At 37.8% G+C, this 26,765-nt stretch overlaps 1 protein-coding gene across 5 annotated transcripts in view; it reads right to left on the bottom strand.

Annotated features, from left to right (window-relative positions):
• Positions 1-2,298: 2,298 nt before the first annotated feature.
• The window catches only part of shroom3.L (shroom family member 3 L homeolog), a 113,249-nt gene continuing 88,782 nt past the window's right edge, over positions 2,299-26,765 (bottom strand). For 4 of the 5 annotated variants that reach the window (XM_041582563.1, XM_018249433.2, XM_018249423.2 and 1 more), the window contains 6 exons: positions 23,054-23,121; positions 21,091-21,969; positions 19,619-20,119; positions 9,845-9,998; positions 5,862-6,134; positions 2,299-4,614 (listed from right to left, as the gene is read on the bottom strand). In XM_041582563.1, the coding sequence (XP_041438497.1) occupies positions 4,267-4,614; positions 5,862-6,134; positions 9,845-9,998; positions 19,619-20,119; positions 21,091-21,969; positions 23,054-23,121 (2,223 nt within the window). In that variant the 3' untranslated portion in view covers positions 2,299-4,266. 5 annotated transcript variants of the gene reach the window in all.

The following is a 26,765-nucleotide window of genomic DNA, read 5'->3' as shown; positions in this document are numbered from 1 at the left end:
CAGATTCATCAGACTGAATTCACTTGGAATCCACAAATGTTGCAGTGGATGTTTAAGTGCTGCAGGTCAAAAAGAATAGTTTTCCTAACCTCGGGGTAGCTCTTCATTAATGGAAGGCAGGAAAACAAAAGGATGATGGGAGGAACTGACATAACACATGAGGAAGGGAATAGGAGGAGGGTTTACAAACAAGGAAATACAGAGCCTGCCGTATAGCTTTGGTCACAAGGTGGCAGCATAATAATGGGTAAGCATATAAGCATTAAACATAACATTAATGTAACAAACTTTTAACTACTGGGACAGCACAGGCCATGCTGGCTTTATTCTCTTTTATCGCTATGGGCAAACTCAGGGGGCTGCTACTGATGAATTGTGCTTAGTACAGAAAATACCTATGCTGCCACGGTTTAATGGTGTCTCTCTGTATAGACTATGGGTTAGGGTTGGCACCTTTTGAAGCGTTGGAGACCAGGCAGGGGGTGGGGCCGTGACATCAGGGGGCAGGTTGTGCTGTAAATGGGAGTGTCCATGCCATCAGGGGGTGGGGCTATGATGCAGCGATCGGTGAGTGGCCGATCGCCATGTCAATCAAAGGAATCCTGCCGGGTTTTCCTTATTTGGAAAACCGGGCAGGAAGTTTTGACCTGGGCAGCCCATTAAAATACCGAGCTGTCCGGGTAAAAAACAGACATTTGGCAACCCTACTATGGGTAAATGTAGGGGGTTAAGCTGAATTGTGCTTGCTACAGGGCAATACCAATGCTGGCTTGTTTTTTTTTTGGTGTCTCTCTGTACAGGCTATGGTCAAACTTAGGCTGCTGTGCCTGCTGAATTGTGCTTACAACAAAGAAATATTTATGGTGCCATGGGTTTATGGAATTTCTTTGTACAGGATGTGGAAAACGTAGGGAGCTGTTCCTGCTGAATTGTGCGTAGTACAGGGCAATAACTATTCTGACATTTTTTATGGTATCTCTGTACTAGCTATGCATAATCTACAGGCCATGGGCAAACTTGGGGGCTGTTCTTGCTTTATTATGCTCAGTACAGGCCAATACCAATGCTTGCTTTGTTTTATGGTATTTCTCTCTACTGGCTATAGACAAACTTAGGGGGCTGTTCTACCTATGCTGTCATTGTTTCAGTGGTATATATCTGTAAAGGCTATGATCAAACTTAGAGGTCTTTTCCTGTTGAATCATGCTTAGCACTAGGCAATACATATGCTGCCATTTTCATGGTATCTCTCTGTACAGACTTTGGGCAAACTTAGGGAGTTATTCCTGCTGAATTGTGCCACCGCATATCATAAAACACCTTAGGGGCCCCATACAACAATTTCCAAATGCTAAATAACCCCCATAACAAACACCTACCAGGCTTACGTGCCACAGGTAGTGTAGGACAGGCAGAGTAAAGTACACACCTGGAGCATAGGGCAGGTAGAGTATGGCACACACAGCAAGCATAGGGCAAACAGAATATATGTGAACAGAGGTGTTAAAAGCAGGGCCAGAACTAGGGGTAGGCAGAAGTGGCACATGCCTAGGGCGCAAAGCTTGGGTTGGCGCCAGGCACGTACCTTCCCTGTTGCCTACCCTTAGTTTTACCTCACTGATGGGGGCAAGCGAGTTCCTGCTGATGCGCGACTATCTGAGCATGTAAGCTTGTGTATGGCCGAGCACATGCTCAGTTGCGCGCAACTGCGCACGCGCAGGCTTATTCTCACACATTCTTGTGCAGCGGGGGGGGCAACGCAACCGGCTGGTTTGCGTGGGGTGCCCAGCCGTTGTGGCACTGTTTACAAGTGTGAACAATGCAGGAGCTTACTGTCTGAATTTGAGGTGTCAACAATGAAGGAGCCACTTAATCTCCGTACTGGTACATTTTTAAACGTACACAAGGTAAGCAGTCACATAAGGTGGGGTTGGGGGCGGATGCAGCCAGTTGGACAGCACTGAATCATCTCTTAGTTTGCATCAAGTACAAGGTACTGTTTTATCATTACAGATATAAAGAAAATAATTTTTAAAAATTTGGATTATTTGGATAAAATATGGTCGATGGGAGATGGCCTTTGCGTAATTCATAGCTTTCTGTATAACGGGTTTCCAGATAATGGATACTATACCTGTCAATGGCAGCCAATAACCTAAGATACCACAGGCATACTGTGCATTTTCACTATAACTATGCTGAGGGCAGATTCCAGGTTTTTGGATTACAGAGGTTTTCTTGTAAAGTTACAGTGATGAAAACACTTAAGGAATATAATATAATATATATATAGTGATATAACCTTAAGGAAAATTCTGAACTTACACAATGAACACAGTGTTTTCTAAACTATAGCTGAAATGAATACTAAGAAAAAAGAAACCACTGACAGCTTTTTAAGAAAAGGAAGTGCTTTTCTTTGTATTAAATAACACATCAAAGTTATTTTATTGTGCTGGTGACATACACACAAAATTCACTTACAGTATAGACTTTTAATTGTCCGTAATAGCATGTTTTGTGACATCTCACAAGAGAATTTGCATGCAGTGCTTTGTGTCTGCATGAAGACGAGTAAACAAAAGTGGACAGCATAGATATGACATTAAATTTTTGCTAGGCAAAATGTTTCCTTCATAAGGATATGGATACAGGACATGCAGCCAACACCAGGTCTCAAGGGCTGAAACAAACCCATGCTTGGGCAGAGATACTGTAATTTCTCTCTCACCTGTCAGACCTTCACCCCAGTTACTGTCACACAAGAATATGAGTAGGCGCTACCACTTTAATCCAGATACAAGAAGCAGCTACAAATATCCATGTTTGACCAATGAGGCCTTTTATAGTCTTAGGGGCATATTTATCAAAATGTAGAACTTAATAAACAAAAATTTACCCATGTTCTTTTCATTCCTATGGAATTTTTAGAATTGTATTTTTCAATGGGTAAAAGTTAAACTCACATTTTGATAAATCTTCCCTTTAGAGTTGCCCATGGGTAGATTTTTGTTTACAGCAAGCAGTTGGACTGTCAGTACCTAAAAGTCATGTATTTCGGGCACTTTCAAACATACCAGGTATCAAAGTTAAACCAGAGTCTATTTAACCGCTTTCACCATTGGTGCCAGATTGGTCACCATTGCATTACAAGAATTTGGCTTCAAATCACACCATTTGATTTAAGATTTTTTTTGCCCATTTTTCTCTTGCAGACTGTGGCTCACCAAGAAAGCTATCAGAGGTGAAACAGGTAATGTAAACATAACAATGCAATACAGGCTATTTATTGACTAACAGACTAAAGCCTTGGAATAGTGTCACACTTGGTGTTTTTTCGGCTCTGATTCGCTCCCATCTCATGTGTGCATGGGATGTCAGTGAGGCATGCACACGGTGTAGAAACACAAAAGTATACAAACACCAAGGGGCAGATTTATGTGAAAATGTGAGTTATAGCTTAATAAATAAAAACTCACCCATGTTCTATTTATTCCTATGAGATTTTTAGAATTGTATTTATCAATGAGTGAACGTTAGAACTCACCACTTGATAGATACAGTTTTAAAAATCCCGTAGGAATGAGAAGAAAGTGGGTACGTTTCTATTTATTAAGCTCTAAAAACACACATTTTGATAAATCAAGTGTGACACTGTTTTTAGATTTTTGTTAAAACAGTTTTTTCTTTTTCCTTTTTTAATCTTATTAAAATACATTTTCTACACAAATTAAAGGTTAGAATATATACAAAATGTACATGAATTTCTTACAAAAGCAAAGGGAACTTTATAAATAGTAGATGTAGGCACGTCATTAAGGCATTCATGCTTCATTGTCATGAACTGTATGGAGGGGCATTGACACATTCTAAAAACTGTTTTTTAGAACTAGAAAGAGACAGATGAAGCACAATATTTTCAGATATTACTTCAACAATTCCCAACCTTCGAATTAGAGTTTTTTTTGGAGTTTGCTGCAGGTGTAATAGCAATACAGGAGTCCAGGTTTGACATGCAGTAAAGGAAGAGAGAGATTTTCAAGGTAATTGCCAAATTTTAAAAGTTCCACGACAACACAAGTCAGCGGTTACACCAGCTGTAAAATGTCTTAGTTGAATTTTTTTCACAGTCATTTGGAGTAGATTAAATAGCTGTAAAGCTACATTTTCATAACACCTATAGATCAATTTGAATCAATTTTTTTATTGTAAATGTAATGAGTATCTGTATTAGGTAAAGTTTGCCTGAGCTGGTTTTGGAGAACATTAAAGTGAAGAGGTCAGTGATGGAGGTAAACTTTTGTTCCCCAGAGAAGATCTCCTTTCTTCTGGCAAAGACACTTTCATGCTAATAAGGTAGTCACTTGGTAAACTTTCTGTTAGGCACCTCAATTGCTCTTGGCCAAGTTTAATCTTGTCGTCCAGCTCCCGTTGCTCAATCAATAAAGCTGATTTCATTTTGACAAAATGCTGGTAGTGTGCAAACTCTTCCCCCGTGAGGTAGTTTCCTAAGAAGTCCATCACCAACTTCTCACGTCGGTCAAGGTTCTCCTTCAGTTCACGGGCGTCTTCATGCTGGCCACATAGCTGCTTTTTCTTCTCGTTCCAGGTTTTCTGCAATAATATGAAACACAGGAATATGTTACATTAAAGTATCTATAAGAACTCCATCAGCAACTAGATGGTTCTGCTTTACCAATGAACTCTTATCTTGATTGTTTCACTTTCCTTGCTTTTATAAATCATCAGTTTTATTTTACATTATAATGGTGATTCCTGGTATATTTGTTACAGAGGATCAAGCTACAGAGTTATGGATCTCCTGTCTCCAAGAATCTGGCTTTCTTTGGTTCATATCAGTAAGGTCTAAATATGCTTTTAAAGGACTACAAACCACATAATTTAAATAAGTAAACATTTAAAATAAGTGAATGTAAAATTGCGCTGTTCAAAGAAATTTTGCAATGTACATTCATTATTTATTTTGTTTCTATTCCGAGATATTAAAGGGATACTGTCATGGGAAAACAATTTTTTTCCCCCCAAAACTCATCAGTTAATAGTGCTGCTTCAGCAGACTTCTGCACCGAAATCCGTTTTTCAAAAAGAGTTTTTTATATTTAATTTTGAATTCGGACATGGGGCTAGACATATTGTCAGCTTCCCAGCTGCCCCAGTCATGTTACTTGTGCTCTGATAAACTTCAGTCACTTTACTGCTGCACTGCAAGTTGGAGTGATATCACCCTCCTCCCTCCCCCCCAGCAGCCTAACTACAGAACAATAAGAAGGTAACCGGATAACAGCTCCATGGTAGATACAGCACCCAATAGTAAGGTCCCACTGTGACACATTCAGTTACATTGAGTAGGAGGAGTGCTGGCTCTTTCTAAAAGCACATGACCAGGCAAAATTACCTGAGATGGCTGCCTACACACCAATATTGCAACTAAAAAAATACACTTGTACGTTCAGTAATGAATTTTATATTGTAGAGTGAATTATTATCTTTATTCCTTTATTCTGACAAATTCCTTGACTAACTGGTTGTCAAAATGGTCGGAAAGTGACCAGCAGTTGGTGCTGTTGTAACAAAATGTATTTATATTAACAGTACGTGTATCCATTAATATCTTGGTATAAAAACAAAAAAAACTATGAATGTAAATTACAAAAGTGCTTTGAATAGCGCTAAGAAAAGCACAATCATCAATTTTACATTCACTTATTTTGAAGGTTTACTTACTTTAACAGTAAGTATAGGAAGAACTTCTACTTCTACTTTCAGTATGAAGACCTTTCAATCACCATACAAAGCACAATTGTGTTAAAAAACGGAAAAGTGCAAAAATGCATACATACCCTCTCTTCAGCACTGGCATCTTCCCCCAAGCTGCTTAGTGCATTTTCTACCCTGGCCAGACGTCCTGAGAGCGAGAGCAATAGATTTACCACTTTATCTAGATCTCCAATGAACATCTTGTACTTGTCAAATTCATTGGGCTTGCAAAGGGTCTCAATTTGGGTCTCGACTTCCTCTCCGAGGCTGTTGTTCAGCTTTATATCATCTATTAGGCTTTCCTTGGCGTCCTTCAGAACTTCAAGTTTGCACGTAAGACTGGAAATTAGCTCTGCCTGAGGGTATAAGATAGATATGGTATAGATTAGTTAATTGACTTCTCAATTGGAATGATAATGCCAAGTGATAGGAAACATAATGAGCACATTATAAATTCAAATCAACAATTTTTAAGATACACTGTTGACAATGAATATATAAGTGCACAGTAGTACAGAGGATATCATTGCTGTCTTGCAGGGCTCAGGTCCTAGGTTCAGTTCCAACCAGGGCACTATATAAAAGAATTCTGAATACCAAAAACAAAAAAGTATGGGGCACAAGTGGAGATATTCTGGTACCTTCCAACCAGTATGTCAACACTCGTGTGAGCACGAGTGTGTTTATTTAGTAGCTTTTTCAGCACAGCATAAATGTATTTTTTTCACTTCTGATTCTGACTCCTAAAGCAATGTAGCAGAAGCCAGAAGATAAGAAGGATAGCTGACTTCTGCTACATTGTTTCAAGTAACAATTAACAAAGAACAAAAAAGAATAAACACGTTTTTTATTGCAGTTTCTAATCAACATATACTGAAAAGTCTCTTTATGCAAGCTTTCCTCATGCAAAAAACAGGGCAACATTCCCGTTTAAGAACAGACATATTCACCAAATTAGAAGCATGAAAAAAGCCCAGACAGGCAGAAATATGCCAATCTAAATTAAAAGCAGGCCCAGCCAGGTTTATAATAACTTGCCCACAAAGCAAAATGAGAACCTCTTGTGGGAGCAAAGATGAACAGCTTGTGTATATAAATAAGAGGACATGTATCAACACTATTACCATAACAATTGCACAATGGAAGCATACATTTTAACTTGTTTGTGTAGTGCAGGCAGTGCTTCTAACCCCTCAGGCTGGTAAGTATGATGAAATCCACAGCTCAATAGTTGCCATAAACCCATCACCACTGCAGGTACACAAGCTAGTTACATTTTATAGCAGAGAATAAAAGGTCCCTCTGCATTTGCTTTCCGTTTGTACAGATACTATGTTATTATAGTAAAGGCGGGGGTAATAATTACATATGCAATCATTTAACATAAGAGGCAGCTTACCCAGTCGGGGCCCAATAGAGGAGGTGTTTCAAGGTGAGCAAATTGGGACATCTTCCACAGAGTACTGTCTCTTTAAGAAAAAACTTCGACCCCCTACTTCGCCAACTAAAACCTACCGAACATCAAGGTCCCCATAGGCTTTTTAACAAGGAATCGAAGGAAAATCGTTCGATCGATGTATTAAAATCCTTTGAATCGTTTGATTCGAAGGATTTAATCGTTCAATAACCTTCAATAATAAAAAATGAAAACCAATTGCAAATTATCTCGGAATATTATGCTCTACATCATACTAAAAGTTATCTCAAAGGTGAACAACCTCTTTAATAACACTGACATAACACCTAGTATAGGACTGAAAAGATTTAAGTATTGTCCCTAGTTGTATATTTTGTAAAAATGTACATATAATGTACATATAAATGTATATATTAGGGAACAACCCTAATCCAGGGTTACAGAGATTTTATATGGTAAGTAAAATAAGCAATATAATAAATAATACTGTAAGGCATAGGTTTGTATTTAATACCTGGAACCAAAGAACATAACATATTATAGGGGCTGAACCTTGACTGCTTCCTTTATAGCTATGCCCTAGAAAGTCTGCCACAAAAAAAAAAAAAACATTCTGACTGCAGCCAGATACATTGTGTGGACCCATGTGCAGGCACACGCGGCACATTTCACCCCAAAAAACAAACTTGCATTTTGGCCCTGAAATCTTTTTAAAAAAAAGTGTTTTAATGTAATGAAAATATAATGTACTGTTGCTCAGCACTCGTTCAGCTATTGTGCTTGCTTCAGAAACATAAAGTTATGTTTCTATAGCAAACATACTAGTTTTATCAGTGGAGCAACAGTACGTTATATAGTGAATTAAGTACCCCTCTTGTAAATTATAAGGATATTATAAGTTACCAAGGAGTTTCATGACCATATAAAAACACGAGGCCGAAGGATGACATCACTAGTCATCGTTTATAAGGATATAATTTACAAGATATTCATGGCTTTTGTGTATTATATTGTGATTATTTTAAAACATTTTCATTTTTGGTGATACTGTTCCTTTAAGTACCTGACTGACCCCACCCCCATCCTGCAAACCAGTCAGTCTACAATAATTTATACATCTTAATAAGAAAAATCAGTATCCGCTTTGACATTTAATAAGTAAAATAACTACTCTAATTGAATTTTTTATTTAAAAAAAAACAAACTGTTGCAATGATGTAATATATCTAATGGGTTTGGATTGCTAACAACAAGTTCTGTGATTGGCTGATTAACTTCTAACAATGGACTGTCATGTCTTTTCCTCTAATAGAAGCTAGGGCATCATGACCTGTGCTACCTGGCTTCCCTCCACAAGGGAAAGAGGTCAATGATTTTTTTCCTCAAATTGGTTCAAAATGATAGAAAAACCAGATTCTGAGAAACAAAAAGAGATTGAATATGCTGAGCATTGTCTTTCCTAAAAGATTAGTGACTGGAACGCTTCATATCTGCCGTACAGAAACTTGTTCTGCTTTCAGTAATCGCTATTGCTATCATTCCAAAAAGGGAGCAGGCATAATGCCTTTGTGCACATACAAAAGTGGCCTTTGATTTGCACAAATGAGTCCCGTGCTATCTTTTCCTCATAATGACTATGCTAATGTTTCTTCATGCAAACTAAAAGGGAACATGCCAATGCAATTAACAGCATGGCCCTAATCACTCAGATCTATTTTTTTTTATCTCAGGCATACTGAATCCCTATGTCTTTTGAGTTGCAGGCCTTTTTTTTTTCTCAAATTAAAATTTGCTCCAACTCTTGCACAGTGTAATGTAGTATAAGCTATTTTCTTTAATTCTAAAATTCATGGGGATATTTTTATAAAGGGGAACAAAAAGTCTATTGTAGTGAACTGCAACTCGTTAAAGAAAGTGTGTGTAACTGACCTGCTATTATGGAATTTTATAACATGCACATTTTCTAATGCAAATGTGTGCATGCAAATGCTATTCCCAAGAGTACATGCTACTTGAACCTAGCACAATATGCCAGTTCAGCCTTCTTGTTTAGAGAAGTTGCAACAAGCGTGTATATTTTCCCAGCCGCCTTGAGCTGGGTGATAATGGGCTGATGATCGGATCATAAAGAAGATAAATGAGGCCGTCAGGAGAGGACCAAATCAACAAGCCCATGCTGTCCTTATCCTGGAAAATCAAACCTGACCAATTGATATCGGGCTGATTTTCAGACAGATATTGGTCAGGCAAGCCCATCAGTGGGCCCCATACATGGGCCAATAAGCTGCCAGCTTGGTCTAGAAGGACTGAGTTATCAGCTTTTATTGGTCTGAGTATGGCCACCTTTAGATGCCTGTGTGATCCTGTTTGACAGCCAATTCAAATCTACCAGAGAACAAAGGTATTTTTATTGGACCCACTGACAGCAAAGTTTCAAGGCTGGCTTTATTTTAGTGTTTGAAGTTTGTAGGTGAGCTTTGAACTGCATAGTAAAGTAATTGGTCTGGAGTGTACAAATATAAATGTAGCTAATGACGAAATTTGTGCTGGAAAACAGAGAGAGAGAAAACCAGTGTAGTTACTTGCAGTAAGTCTGAGTATAAGAGAAAGCTAAACTTAAAAACCTACAATTTAATGCATTTAATTTACCTTTTTCTCGTTCACGTCAAACTGTTCCTCCTTCCCTCCTATCTGAGAGTGAATGGTTTTCATCTTTCTCAGGAGTTCTGCTTTGGGTGCTGATGTAGAGTAATACGCAGAGTAGTTGCTTGCATTATCAAGAGTTTCTCTTTTCTCTTCTTTCCTAGACAGCAACCAGTGCAAAAAAGGACCTTTACAAACAATTCAAAATAACATAACTTCTCTAGTTTACAACGCAGATGTTCTCTCTATGCATTGTGACTCAACTCATTCCTTTTCTACCCAAATGTATATATACATTCACACACATATACAGCCCATAGGGTGGCACACCGCTTATCTGTTTATTACCCAGGTGCAAGGTATAAAGACATGTAGCATTCAAAAAGACCAGATATGCACTCGTAAATACAAGACTTTATTTGTTTCACCAAAATCCCGGTGTTGCTGGTCTTTTTGAATGATATATATATTTATATATATAGTCAAATGTAGAAAATAGCAGCACTCACAGGATTTGCGACAAATTCAAAGTTGAAAAAATCTTTATTGAAGCTCAACGTTTCGATATATATATTATATTTATATATATACATATATATAGTGAATAAAGTATCCCCTCTTGTAAAATATAAGGATATTATAAGTTACCGAGGAGTTTCATGACCATATAAAAACACAAGGCCGAAGGCCGAGTGTTTTTATACAGGTCATGGAACTCCAAGGTAACTTCTACTATCCTCATATTTTACAACTGGGGGTACTTTATTTATTATAATACACAAATTTCAGTGAGTCATGTGACAGAAATGACATTAGAAGTCACCGTTTATAACTGATGACATCAGAACTCCCGTTTATAAGGATATAAGGATATAATTTACAAGATATTCATAGCTTTTGTGTATTATAGATGTATTATATATATATATATATATATATATATTATGTCAGTACAGTGAACGCACTCCTCCCGGGTACAATTCTGTCGATGGTGGTGCGTTGGTCAAAGCTTAATGTTACAATCCAGTAAATGGACCCGCACTCGTTCATATTAGTGAAATAAATGTGTTTTTATTCATAGGTTAATTTCCAACGTTTCGGTCCTCTCTGGGACCTTTTTCAAGGATAAATGACGTGTACAAGTGAATGTTTAAATACAGTTCAAAATTTACGCCAAGTGTGACGTCATGACTTAGAAAAAACCTTTACAAGCAGTTAAAAACATTTATACAGATGTGAATGTAATTTAAATACATACTTTTCACCACTTGTACACATGTCATTTATCCTTGAAAAAGGTCCCAGAGAGGACCGAAACGTTGGAAATGAACCTGCGAATAAAAACACATTTATTTCACTATATGAACGAGTGCGGGTCCATTTACTGGATTATTTATATATATATATATATATATATATATATATATATATATATATATATATATATATATATATATATATATATATATATATATATATATATACACACACACACATATATATATATAAATCAACCAAAAGTGTTATTGTATGTACAACTGTCGTTTCTCCAGGCCCGGATTTGTGGCAAAATATTAGTGCTGAAGAGCACTCGGGATGCACTCACGCACGCAGGGGCCGGGCGTTAGGAACGCTAGGTTAATGTTTACATGGTTTTTAAGTTTAAGGAGATCCAAATTACGGAAAGACCCCTTATCCGGAAAATCCCAGGTCCTGATCATTCTGGATAACAGGTCCCATACCTGTATATATATTTATGTTTGTGGACTTTTTTTAAATGTTGCTCTGCTCAGGAAAGAGATAAGAAAGGTCATTGATCTCTTTCCTGAGCTACATCAGTACAGTTTTCAACTGTACAGTCAGAGGAACTGACCAGCAGGTGGCACTGTAGTCACGCAATTCATTATATTAGCCTTTTATAAACAGCTAAAGGTGTTGTTCACCTTTAAATTAACTTTTAGTATGATGCAGAGAATTATATTCTGAGACAAATTGCAATTGGTTTTCATTTCTAATTATCTGTGTTTTTTTTAGTTATTTAGCTTTTTTTCACCAGCTTTCCAGTTTGCAATGACAGCAATCTGGGTGCTAGGGTTCAAATTAGCCTAGCAGCCATGCATTGATTTGAATAAGAGACTGGAATATGAATCGGAGAGGGCCTGAATAGAAAGATGAGTAATGGAAAGTAGCAATAACAATATATTGGTAGCCTTACAGAGCATTTCAAAGCTGGAAAGAAAAGAAGCAAAAGGCCAATAATTTAAAACTATATAAAAAAAGAAAAATTAAGGCCAATTGAAAAGTTGCTTAGAATTAGCCATTATATAACACATTAAAAGTTAACTTAAAGTTGAACCACCCCTTTAATAGCTTTGGAATGGAAAAAAATAATGTAAATTTCTAAAGTGCTTAAAAGGCCAGCTTCAGTATTCTACATTCTCTCTTTTTTTTTAAAGGTTACATATTATTTAAATACAATTTGTAGGATGAGTGAATCAAGAAAAGGCAAAAAGCAGAATACTGCTATTTAGTGTTTATTGTGCATCCACACGACATGCTTCACTTGAAAAAGGGCCTTGCTGCCTGAAACATGTCATGTGGATGCACAATAAACACTAAATAGCAGGTATTCTGCTTTTTGCCTTTTCTTGATTCACTGATTCACTCATCCTACAAATTGAAGTTAATTCTGTGGTTGCCAGCGACAGAGCACCAGTGTTAATCAAGGCTACTCAATAGCGCTTTGCATTTGTGTGTATTATTTAAATAGACCCAATTGGATTGTTTTGCCCACCAACATTATTTATGCAGCTTTACCATCAAGTATACTGTACAATGTAATTTTTATTTTTACAGAGAAAAAGGAAATTATTTTAAAACATTATTTGCTTAAAAGACAACCTTCCTGTATTTTAGATCTTTTTAAATAACAGGTTCTGAATAATTGATCAAATAACTTTTGTGTGTAAATATATATATAATTATATAAATTATGTTAGTCACTGGGAAGTACCATGACCATATACATACACAAGGCCAAAGGCTGTGTTTTCATACAGTTCATAGAACACTGAAGAGACTTCTGATCATACCTCCCAACTGTCCCGTTTTTAGAGGGACAGACCCTTTTTTGACAGCTCAACCTGCAGTCCCTCATTTGTACTGGAAAGTCCGGTTTTTCTCTGCACTGAACAGCCAGAAACTTAATTCGCAGAGAGGCCAGAACAGCCACAGCAGATAATAAGACACTTTTGTAACTATTTTTAGATAAGCAAATAATTAAGTAAAAAAGGTAATTGTAACAATATAAGATAACAGGTCCCTTGGGAAAAGTTAGACTCATGGGCAATTTACCTTCATTATCAAAACTGTAATAACTGGAAAAAAAACACAGAAATATGCTCAAACTTTCATTAACTGCCAAATTTTGTAAAATAAACATGGCAATTAAGGGGTGTGGCCACAAAAATGTGAGTGGTCAAAGAATTTCGCCGGACTACACACACAGCATCTTTTTTGTCCCTCTTTTTATTTTCAAAATGTTGGGAGGTATGTTCTGATGTCCTCATATTTTACAAAAGGGTTACCGGTACATTATTTATTATAATATACAAGTTCTGGTGACTCGTGTGACAGAAATGATCTATCTATCTATCATCTTCTCCTCTTAAGCAGGCACTATACCAGAGTCTTGCACAGTCAACAACTCTTTTTAAAGGAACAGTAAAACTAAACATTAAAATTATGCATTTGATGTATTATTAATTATTATCTTGTACATAACAAATTACAGTCTCTGGGTACTAAGGAAGCCCATGTTTGGAATCAATTACTTGGATTGATAGCAGTTGGACAGCCATTGGGTTTGTTAAAAGAAAAAGAGAGCATACAGTACTAAGAGAGGCAACCATTGCTGTATTATTGATTTTATGCAGACACATATCTACCTAGTCCAGTGTATTAGGTTAAGAGATTAAGGGGTCCGTTTACTAAAGTGCGTTAAAAATATTCGCACAATATATAGACAGAATTTTCGCCAAATATGTTATCGCCAGTTTACTAACCTGCGGTAAATATAAATTTGCGAATTTTCTTGCGCAAGAATAATTGTTCGCCAGTTATCGCATTTGCTGAAAATAACGCTACGTACACATTAACGCATGGTTTACTAAACAGCGAAATGTGCTAAAGACAAAATTAACGCCAGAATATTCGCAAACTTTTACCGCCACATATGAAGTGGCGTAAAAGTATTTTTTCTGCCAGAAAATTCTCAAGGGGCAGGAAATATCCCATAATAATGTTTTTTTTTTACCCATCATTCTTTGCTGACAGGAGACAGATCTGTAGCTATTGCTGACAGGATGTTTTGGCTTCTGCTTCTATCTGGTGCAACAGCAGCAGTTTCAGCTCAGAGTCGTATTATTGGCAACGGCATCACAGTCCAACGATTCGTCAGCCTCTACGCTTTTTGGTTTCATTGGGATTGGCTACATTAAACTGTGCATTTCTATGAAGCAAAGAGATTGACTGGTATCATTTCCTATGATTCTATTGGCAGAAGGGTTTATATGATGCAGAAATGTTTGATTGGTGTTACTCTGGTGATGTTGTTGGATGGTATAATCATCAGTCAATAAAGTTTATAAGTTTTGAAGATGCATTTCTGGCCATAAATGTCACAGTAAAAATTGCCATAATAACCGCCATAAAACAAGACTATTTTATAGCATAAATATTCGCAAAAACTTAATTTTTCGCCAGAAAATTCGCAACTCGCTAAAAATACCGCTAACGTAAGCTGGTTCCTTAACGTAGTTACCGCAAGTGATCGCAATGACTTCTGAGCGCATCGCTGTTTAGTAAACTTAGTCGCTGCGAATATTCTGGCGTAAAAATATTCTCAGCGATAACATGCGGAAACTTAAAGTCAGATTTACCGCACTTTAGTAAACGGACCCCTAGGTATAGAGATTAAGGATATATTAAATGCAGGATTCATTTCCAGATTCTGCAAAAGTCCTGAATTATTTGTAAGATTCCCTTACATCAAGATCAGTGAAGGAACTCTAAACCCATCACTGTACCCCAGAAAGAACTACAAGTATAAACATTAATGCTCTAGCTATTGTTAAACAGAATGGCATTTCAGTATTAGACTGCAGTGCCAAAGATTCTCCTGATATTCACCCTATATCCTAATCACGTGTCTGCCTCCCTGGCTCCTAGGTCTTTTGTCTCTGCAAGGAGGTAAGAGAGTATCAAGTTGCCAATATTGCCAATTACCTAAAATAACATCAAGAAAGATAAAAAGTTCAAGCTTTTAAAGCAAAGATAAAAATCTTGGAAACATTCTCCACCTTATAAGGGTGACAGAGATCTAACACAGTGAGAAACCCATTCAGAATGCCTTAAAATAATCCTTATGTGTTGCAAGGCAAATATTTGTAAATCAGTACATATTGGTTTGGCTGTTTAAAGGGGAACTATCACAAAAAACATATTAACCTAATAACGAATTAAAAACTTCTGTTCAAGTTTCTCTTCACTATCAAACCTTTCAGTCTCTCTACATGCAGTTTTATTATTTTTAATTATAATTATTTTGAAAGACAGCTCTGTAATGCACTTTCTAGGCAAAAGCACGCACACATATATTTTTCTTAACCTTTCCCTTTAATGCAGCGGTCCCCAATCTTTTTTGGACCGGGGACCAGTGCAAAAGCATATTTTTTTCGGAGGTGGGGTTGGGGGGTCCAGCAGCAAGTTTGCACGCGTTGCGTCCAATTTGGGCGTGCCTGCATCTATTTCAGTGTGCCACATTAATTGTGGGCTGGGCTCGGTGGCCCAGCTCAGGGGTGCCTGCGGCCCCGTTCTGGGCCGCCCCCCAGTGGTTGGGGACCTCTGCTTTAATGGAACAGTTCAGTGTAAAATTAAAAACTTGGTACATAGATAGGCTGTGCAAAATAACTTTTTTTTTTGATATAGCCAAGAATGTAATCTAGAAAGGCTGGAGTGAGCAGATGTCTAACATAATAGCTAGAACCCAACTTTCTGCTTTTCAGCTCTCTAACTCTTAAGGTGGCCATACACAGAGAGATCCGCTCGTTTGGCGATGTTGCCAAACTTGCGGATCTCTCCCTCATATGCCCACCTTGAGGTGGGTGATATCAGACTGATCCGATCATGGGCCCTAGGGCCAAAGATCGGATCATAATGCAGGAATACGGGTGGTCAGATCACAGGACTGCATCAATGAACAGATGCGGTCCGCGATCCAACAGGATTTTTAGCCTTGTCTGATCGACATCTGGCCTACTTTCGGCCAGATATTGATTGGGGAAGCCAATTGAGGGCCCCATACACGGGCCAATAAGCTTCTGACTCGGTCTGTCAGCAGCTTGTATCGGCCTGTGTATGGCCACCTTTAGTTAGTTAGTTAGTTAGTCAGTGACTTTAAAGGGGCCACATGGGACATGAGTTTGCAATTGATCTTTAGCATGAAGGTCAGATTCAAAAGCAGTTATGACCCATGTGCCCCTCAATTAACTGGTACCAATCAGTGGAAACCAAGAGAGCTGCAAAGCAAGAAATAATATTCTGTTATGTTAGACATCTGATCACTCCAGCCTTTATACATTCAATTTTTGGCTAACTAACTATATTGAAAACATTTTTTTATTTACCCAGTTTTTATTTTTACATTGAACTGTTCATTTAAGACTATAATAAAACTACAATGAAAAGTTGACTCTTACATAAAAAATGTAATTGCATTGATTCTGTAAGCAGTGCATGTTTATCCTTTTCTGTTCTCTGATTCCCACTCTTGAAACAATTTAGCAGTTCTCCTTAGAGGAGTCATTGTTTTAGGAGTCAGAACCAGAAATGCAGAAAATATAAACAGGACAGTTTTTTTAAACCATTGAAAAAGTGTTAATTGAACTTTTCTTAAAGGAGAAGGAAAGGCTAAAATTAAGTTAGCTTTATCAGAAAGGTCTGTATAAATACACCAGTAAACCCTCTGTCAAAAGAAACACAGCATTTATTTCCTTTTATTGTGTACACATGGGCTTTTGTATCAGACTTCCTGTTTTCAGCATTCTGCAGAATAAATATAGCGTTCTAGCTTGGTAAAAGCATTCTGCAGAATAAATATAGCGTTCTAGCTTGCCTGAACGTTTTAAATAGGGATGCGCCGAATCCACTATTTTGGATTCGGCCGAACCCCCAAAACCTTTGAGAAAGATTCAGCCGAATACCAAACCGAATCCTAATTTGAATATGCAAATTAGGGGTGGTAAGGGGAAAACATTTTTTACTTCCTTGTTTTATGCCAAAAAGTCACGCGATTTCCCTCCCTGCCTCTAATTTGCACATGCAAATTCGGATTCCGTTCGGCCTGGCAGAATCCCAAACCGAAAACTGGATTCGGTGTAACCCTGGTTTTAAATACCACCAACTAGACTTGACATAGAATGAGTACAGGCCAGAATACAGAAATTTGCCATCTGGTGGTGAAAACACATCCATGTTTGTAAGGACACTTATTTTCCACCAAAGAGAAAACTAAGATACAAGGATGCATTGTTGGATTAGGTTACAGGGGCCCACCAGTAAACCTGGTCCCTGCACTATTTTTTCTGCTTACTAAACTTCTTTATTCTCCTACTTCCTTCTCTTTCATCTGTTCTTCCCTCCATTTCATCTTTGTTCTGATACAGAAATAGGGAATGCCCATGGCAGTGGAACTGTATATGAAGGCAAATTACTTGGTAAGCAGGGCCCATAGGGTTTTTTCTTCTGGGCTAGTCCAACATAAATATTAGTTTATGACCTCTAGAGGTGCTGTTGCTATTGGTGTCTAAATTTGATATTCAGGAGTGTCCCAACAGGACAAGCAGTATAGCAGCATTTTATTCTTTCACTAAGACCCCCCCCTTACTGATTTAATTGGCCAAGTTCCGATTTGTGCCTGTAAAGGAAAGAGCCTTCTATTTTTGCACTGCATACAAGGTGTGAAATTGCTTCCTTATCAGTGCTCTTCTCCACTTTCTAACTGTTATGTTGTTTTATTTATCTAACCCTGTGACATTTTCAAGTGTATGGACTATGTGTTATGTGAATGTTAATATTTACGCCATATCACATTGTCCCAAAAGTGGAGGCACGAGACGATGAGTGTTGCCAGGATGTCTGTTTAATGTCACATCTATTCCCAAGCATCAGTATGACAATGGGATTAGGAACGTTTACATTTTCTGCTGTTTAGCAAGCAAGTACATCTCATAGAATGCACGACCTATTGAGTCTTGAGAATCTGCTTAGAAGTGCTGTTGCATTGCTATCCTGGTGGACTGAAAGGTTGCATTATCTGCAAGGATTTTGTATGTTCTCCACATACTTTTCTTCAGCATTATCCCCAAGGAGTTTGTATGTTCTCCTCATACTTTCCATCAGCTGCCCAGCTCCTCTCTCAGAGATTCCTAAGTATACAGGATACATAATGACTGTTGATAAAACTGATCATAGTGTGTGTGTGTGTGTATGTGACAAGGACTGAGGTCACGGGAGAAAGAATGCATTCTCTCCCATTAGCAATTAAGAAAACTGCACTACAAAGAGGCCATACACAGATACAGAGTTTAAGGAAAATTAAAGGATAGATAACCTTGGCTGAAGAATGTTTTATCGATACAAGTTGTGGAGGTTAGGAGCAAACTGTAGGGTAAATATTGGGAGCCTGGTTGCAAAATCTGCACTGCATAAAACTCTAGTTACCCCACTTATGTGTGTACTATATGAATGCAAGATCAGTTAATTTGGCCCAGTTTTCAAATGACTGAATACAATGCCCGTTACCAAAAATGTCAATTAAAGGCCCCAGATTCTGTACTTCACCAGAAGTTCTAACGACACAGTAATGCCTCTAGCAGCCTGTAGACCAGCATAAATATGTTCAATGTCAACAAGATACAAATACATTTTTTGGTACTGACCACATGGGCCAAAGCTTGTAGATATTAAAGGATGTGGCCACCTTAAATACAGTATGTAGTTTACATGAGTCTGGCAAACAGCCCTTCCTGTGTCTTCCCTTTGCTGAGGAATTTACTGGAAAAATGCAAGGTGTGTCAGCCAGACATTGTGTTACTTAAATTCTGCTTGTATCCAATGTCTATGACAGATTAAAAAAACCCATATCTGCTTACCATAAGATAACTGATTTTAAGATATTGTATTTCTTTACTCTTGTACTTATTGAAACCATTAAAGAACTGTTATGTTCCAAAAAGGGGTAATTCAGCTTAAAATAATTTTTAGTGTGGAGTAAACATTGTAAAAAAAAAAAAGAAGTAATTGTTGTTGCTTTTGAATTCCTTATGTTATCAGACTTTGAATTTCAATTGCTATCTGGTTGCTAGGGCTTAATGATCTTTGGAAACAAGCAGTAGTTTAGAACACAGAATGGAATATAAACAGAAGACTGACTAGATAGAAATACGCAAACATGATATGAATACAATTAAAAGGGATTGACTATGACACTCTAATTTTAGGGGGTCAATGACCACGAAAACCAGATAACATTTTCAGTCGGAAAGAGATAGGATAAGAAAAATAATTTAAAAATAAATAATGAACAATGAATGTTAATTGAAATGTTGTTTAGAATAGGCAAATCTATAATTATTTTAATTATTTTATTCTGGGGGTACAATGGAAGAATAGCACTTTAACATATATGTCACCACTAAAGCATACAACAAGATCACTTACTTTTCACTCTCCGGTGCTATAATGTTATCTATTTGCTTTTTTGCTTTACGCTTCTGATTCTTCTCCTTTAATGCACTGCTGCTTTTGGTAAACAAGCCCTCCATTAAGTCCATAGTAGTCTTCATCCTGGAGTCAGGATCTAGAATATTAGCAAGGGATTTATCCTTGGTCACAATCTCCTTTGCCAGCTCTTGTGATTTGGCATCTTCCGAAGACATCAGCTCTGAACGAACATGTGGTAAGGTGCTCTGGCTGTCACTGGGGTTGAAATTCCCCTCTGAACTTTGTAAAATACTGGTGTCTGCCCCATGGGGTTGGGTTTCCTGTTCTTCAATAGGTTTAGTTGGATCCACTGGAGAAGCCAAAGGCTCAGGTGCTGGTACAATAGAGGAAAGTCTAAGTAGTGGCCCATCAGTGTCCCTTTTGGTGATCCCTGAATTCAACAAGTAAGAACCACTGCTTTCTGTGCTTGCTGTATATTCTGATGCGCACTGAAGATACCTGGAATAATAATATGTTGTTTTATTTTTTTTACAGTACAATAAGACCGTATACGTCGCATAATAATTCAGAAAAAAATATCAAAGGAGAACAAAACCAAAAATCACTGCTAACCTACCACAAACTGGTTCTTCTTTTAGACTGTAAGCTCTAGTGAGCAGGGTTGTCTTTACCTGTGTCACTTATGGCATGTATTTTTGTATGTAACATGCAGAATATGTTGTCACTTTATAAATATGTGTAATAAATATGTGCAAAAAAAAAGTACCTTTTTTGCATTGAATGGTATTGACAGCAATAGTTCAGCTAGTAAATGCTAACTAGCTAAGAAATGATCTTATAATGGATGCTGCAGAGAATAAATCATAAGTGACATGCAGACAGCTTATGATTATCAGGTGAATTAAAATACTTTGTAAAAAGCTTTTATGAAATATAATTGGGGGAAGGCATGGACTAGACAAGTAGCAAAGCAATGAGTAGGTAAAGATAAAGTAGAACCTCAATTTTACATCCCCTGATTTTAGGTTTTTCTCTCATTTTACACTGTTCTTCTGTGGTTCCCACCAATATTTAATACATGCTACATTTCCCTGAGTTTACATTTTCCAGATTGTACACCATTTTTTCTGGTCCCCTGAAAAACGTAAAATATGGATGCTAGGGTAGTTCAGTTCAGAGACCGAACATGTTAAAAAATGTATGGATACAGTGTTGCATTGCTAAGAGAGCATTCAAAGCAAACAAGTCATATGTGGAAAAAGTTGCATTCTTACAAAAAAACGCCTATGTAAAGTTGTCACCTCACCCCATTAAAACCAGACACAAGGGCACATTCTGACACACAAACCAATGGAGTTGCTAACAGCATTTACATTCCTTGCTATATAGTCATAAATAATGTGCATTTTTTTAATTTGAGGACCTGGACACAGGGACAGTTGGTAAGGTAGCTACCATATGTACGTTACCTTTCATTGCTTTTCACTTTTACTTGCGTAGAAGCTTCTTCTGTGTTTTCCCATATTTCATCAAGAGTGTTGGGAACCAATGGGAATTTCTCAATTCTTTGTTTCAACAGTGCATCTTCTAGGCTTGGAGGTGGAAAGGGTGGAGGAGATGGAGGAACAAAGGTCCCAGAAAATGATTCTGTATCCTGCTCTTTGACAAAAACCTCATCGTCACCCTCATCCTCCTGACCAGTCATGGGTGACTGAGGCTGTAGGCAGGACTCAGATATATGGAGAGAAATTTTGCCATGGTTAAAGGTGGTCTCTGCCTCGGATGAACCACTGCTCCACATGCCATTGCTTTTCCAACTAGTAGAAAACTTTGGTCCGGCTGTGGGTCCTGAAGATTTATTTTGTTGGACAGTTTCATTAATTGAATTGCCACTTTTAGTTTCAAAAGACTGTGGCCTTTGTGCTGATGTATATTTTGCAAATCTTTCAGGATCATTAAGATCTTCAGATGAACTATTTTCAGGTAAACACCATTCCTGGTCACTTATTTCCTTATTGTCAGTTGGAGAAGCACTTTCCTTTCCACGCTTCCCAGAATAAAGATATTCTTCAGCAGTAATATAGTCAAATGTAGCATGAGCTAGTGAGGTCTGGGTCACTTTAGCAGGAACTGAATGAATTGGCAAAGCTAATGGTTCCTGCTTTGTTTCAGGATGAGGGCTGTATATTCCACTAATGCTTTGGGTTTTTGTATTTCTCTGGTTTTCTAATTGAGCTGATCTCTGAATAGTTGAAGAATTTTCTGGAACTGGGTCTTCACCAGTGTCAATGTGGTTTTTAAAGGACGGGGTGAAAGACATTTGCTCAAAGTGATTGCTTTTTATAGACCTAAAACCAAGAAGAGTAAAATAAGAATTTATTTTTTGTTCAAATAAAAGTACAAAAAAAATATCAATATCTATCCTGAAGTAATTGATAGTAATTAATACATTCTCTATATATTCCTGCTTCTTGCCACCACAACCCAAATTCATTCATTAAGCACTATTGGGGTGATCTAACAAGGGGTGGAAAATATGCTTCATGTGCTTATGTGAGTGGATAATGCATTTCTTATACAAACTGGGGGCAGGGCCCAGGGGGCACCTGGCTTTCATAGGTGGCAATTTCCTTTTACACAATATCACTGTCTATTACAGCCACAGCATGCATCTGTAAACCAGCAGCAGAGAGACAAGCCAATCTAATTATTTTTGTTATATTTAACTGAATCAAATTTAATAAATAAAGCCACATGTCAGAAAATGCAACTAAAGCCCAAAAGTGCAGTAGCCTTAAGGTGGCCATACATGGATAGATCCGCTCGTTTGGCGATGTCGCCAAACAAGCGGATCTCCCTCCGATATGCCCACCTTGAGGTGGGCAATATCGGGCAGATCCGATCGTGGGCCCTAGGGCCCAGCGATCGGATCCTAGCATTTGGCAAACGGGCGGTCGGATCGCGGGACCGCATCAACGAACAGATGCGGCCGCGATCCGACGGGATTTTTAAACCCATCCGATCGAGATCTGGTCGACTTTCGGCCAGATCTCGATCGGGGAAGCCCGTCGGGGGCCCCCATACACGGGCCAATAAGCTGCCGACACAGTCTGTCGGCAGCTTTTATCGGCCCGTGTATGGCCACTTTTACAGTAGTGAAGATAATAGACTGCAACAGATCCATATATTGTTCTAAGTGTTTATTGGCATCCTTGATCACTGTTTAATGATAACACCAGGGGAAGATAAAGAGTGCTTATAGTGGTACCTGTAGCCTATGTTTGAGACTGCATTAAAGAACACTGAAATGTAAACAGTCTACTCCTGAAACCATGAATTATTCCACAGTATAATTATTTGCATGCAAAGTGAAAGCAAGACAGATGGACAAATAGGTAAAAGTTATAGACATGCAAATAGAGATAAACATACCTGATTTCTTTATTAGATGCTGAGGCATATGAAGTTTTGTTGCCGACTTCCTGCCTTGACATGTATTCCTAAAATAAAAAAATATTGATCTTAGAATGTATATTTTTGTTGTTTTTTATGACCCCATTAGTAAAGTTAATGAGCTGTGTAATACACCAGTTGTTTATAAAGCTGAAGATAGATGTGATTAAAGGCAGAAAGGTTTCCACTACATTTAGTGCACCTCGACCTGCAAGAAAAAATTAAATGCGTGAATTATGCTGACAAATTTTAATGACATAATAGCATAGATTACTTAACCTTTAATAGCACATTTTCCAGAGTTTTTGTTTATGAAGTTCTGGAGTTTTAATTCTTGCTTAAAGGACCAGTAACATCAAAAAATTTAGTTGTTTTAAAGTAATAAAAATATAATGCAGTTGCCCTGCACTAATAAAACTGCTGTATTTGCTTCAGAACCACTACTATTGTTTATATAAATAAGCTGCTGTATAGCCATGGGGGCAGCTATTCAAAGGAGAAAAGGCTCAAGTTAAACAGCAGATAGCAGATAAGCTCTGTAGAACATAATGCTATCTGTTATCCATTATTCATCCTGTGCCATATAGCCGTTTTTCAATTTCCGCCATTGCTACTCAGCAGCTTGTTTATATGAACTATAGTAGTGTTTCTGAAGCAAACACACCAGTTTTACCAGTGCAGGGCAACACTACATGATATTTTCATTACTTTAAAACACTTTCAGTTTTTGGTGTTACTGTTCCTTTAAGAAAAGGTATACTTGCTTAAGAAAACCTTTCTAGCAATCTGTCATTATCTGGAGATATTTCTCATAACTATAACTAGGTCCAGCTGTCTGAGATCCAGTCTCTGACAAAAAGCAGAGTTATTTTTTAAGGCACACAAAGTAAATTAAATACTTCTGTATGCAATAAACAACAATTGGTATACAACCAAAAAGAAACAATAGGTAATGAAGTAATGAGCCCAAAAGGGCTTACAATTTAAACGATGTAGGTATAACTGAGATAGCTATTCCCCAGCCAACACTCAATTTCCCATAATTTTATGAATAACTGACTGGAAAATAAGGAGTCAAAAAGTATGCAAGTCATTCCGGGAAATGGAGTCTTCTTGGCCATTCCATTGCTGTTACAATAGCACATGTAGTTGGGACAAGTGGTGAAGATTAGGTGAAGCAAATGCATTGCAAATAACCATAAAATCACTAAAAATGTGTACCTAATGTATATTGGAAATTTACTTTCATTAATGTTACTTTTGATTTTTGGGTTCAGAACCCCTTTAAAGGATTGGTCAGTTGGGGGGGTTGTTAGGCGCCTCCAAGTGATTATAATCTCTGAATTCAGACCCCAGGCCAGCTTTCTTTTTGCAGAAAAAATACCAGCCTGGGGTAATATTCTAGTGAGCGAGGTGTCCCCATCTTCTCCTATGTCCCAGGGATCTGTAGCCCTGCCTCTGACTGTCAGTGGTGCTGTTCTGGCTGACATACCACTAATTAAGGCACAGTATTCACTAAATAAGAAAAGGGTATGTAGCAGCTATGTGAGCTGCACCCATTTTGTAAATGAGTTTCTCAGAAACAGAGCTCATGTTCAGCGGAGAGGTCCCATTTACTTTAACCTGCCCACAACCATCATAATAATTTGGCAGAAAAATCTGTCCATAGTCACGTATGCTTTCTGCACAGAGACCACAAAATTATGGTACAAGAAAAAAGGTTGTCAGAAAAGGATTAGTCCTTGTGCGTTTTAAACGTCTTGCACCCATATTAACATAAAGACTGAAGAAGAAAGCTGACCGACTAAAAATATTTCTTTTGTATTTTATTAACAGGCCCTGCACAAAATTCTGCAGAAGCTGCTCTTTAATGTGAGCGGTGAGTGGAATAATGGCGTGTCGCCTTAATGGCTTTTTTTCTCAGACACTCCCACAAGATCAAACAAACTGAGCTCTTTAGCAATTTACAGCTTCTCTATTGAGTAAATAGATTCATTTAATGATAGCAGAAAGCCTTTAAAATGTGCTATTGAGGGAAAGCTGCTTCTATTTTTCAGGTGAAGTGTATTCATGTTTAACCTGGGTCATAGCACCTATTGATGAAGCTCAGCACATGCTCCCTGGTGGCCACATATATCAAACACACCACGGAGGAGTTGCCGTGGCATGGCACATGCAGTTGCTAGATAAACAACAGTGTTAAAATGATCCACATGAGACCTGTTTCTTTTTCTTTGCATGACTGCATTTACAGATAAGTCAAAGCTGCCATACTGTTACCTTAGTGAATGCAATATCTATAAATAACGATGTTCCGTAAGCTTTAGTGCTCCAGCAGAGAAAGTGTGCTTATGCTGGAGGCCTGGAGCTCACTCTTACATGTAATTGCCTTCTCGGGAAAATGAACCCCTAATTCTCCCTGCATAAAGGGACAGACAGTCACCAATCATTTACAATATATCTAGTAATGTAGTGAGAATAAACTTGAGAAATTGGATGTTACCATTATACAAAAAAATAGATTGCTCATGAAGTCCTTTTATGCCCTTTCTATGCCATGTCTTAAGGTCGAGGACATATTACAGGCACACCCGTATCCTGCAAGCCTTCCTATAACCATGGATGAGTAAGCTTGAACAGCAGAGATGATAAAAGCAGCTTAATGCTTATTATCAGAAATGGCAGTGGAATATCTGCCTTCAAATCAAATTACAACCAATTATACTGGAAGAGATTAGAGCAACAAACATCAAAAGATCCAGAAGGGGGCCTGATTCCTGTTACCCAGCTAATTACATGTTATTTAAATCTGATGTCTAATGGCAGCACATTAGTACAGAGAAAGGGACCTAAAGTTAGGGGTTTCATGAGAAGGAGAAATTCCATTTCAGAATTGGAGATACAGCTGCATGCTAACACCCACCACGAGATCTGTCCCTATTTTGCATTCATTATGGGTTGTGGCACACAGCTGACATTATACATAACTGCATAACCGCATTACTCCATGGTTTTATGGTGGCCAGACACTGGTCAAATCCATAGGAGTGCATTTCTGGGCCCATTGATCCTATGTGAATTAGCTATATACATAGGTTGCTAAATTGTACAGATCTACCCATCAGACAATCTCTCATCAAGTGGAATAAAGGCTCAGGTCCTGCCCTTATTACCATGCAGGTAAACTGGAGCCCAGATCTTCTGACAGACCTGCTTTTCTGATCAAGAAAAGTAAACAATTACGAGTGTTTAACAAACCTAGAACCAAAGTATAATTTCTACATGTAGAAGTGGAGAGAATTAAAAGAAGAAAAAAATACCTGTTTATAAAAACGAATTTATTGGATTCAAAGATCCAAAAGCATTCACTTCCTTTTGTGTGCGTATATATACAGTATATATTTTTATATTCTAATATATTCTTATATTTTAAAGTTTTAAATGATTTTATAGTAGACTTAAGGTATAAAGATCCATGGTTCAGGTCCCAAACATTCTGGATAACAGGTTCCATACCTGTAATGTATTTGGATGCGAGTAGTGCTGACAAGGGCACAAAAAGCTTGTATACACTGAAATTACAGTGTATATTTAAATACTGCATTCAGACAAGTGCTTACTGAATCTGAATCTGAATACTGAATCTGCCTGTGTGCCCTGACCCTTAGTAGGTTGGTAACACTGATTCACT

The sequence above is a fragment of the Xenopus laevis genome, chromosome 1L (assembly GCF_017654675.1).
Source record: "Xenopus laevis strain J_2021 chromosome 1L, Xenopus_laevis_v10.1, whole genome shotgun sequence".
Classification (NCBI taxonomy): domain Eukaryota; kingdom Metazoa; phylum Chordata; class Amphibia; order Anura; family Pipidae; genus Xenopus; species Xenopus laevis.
The sequence above is the reverse complement of the archived record's forward strand: the minus strand, read 5'-3'. Positions and strand labels throughout refer to the sequence as shown.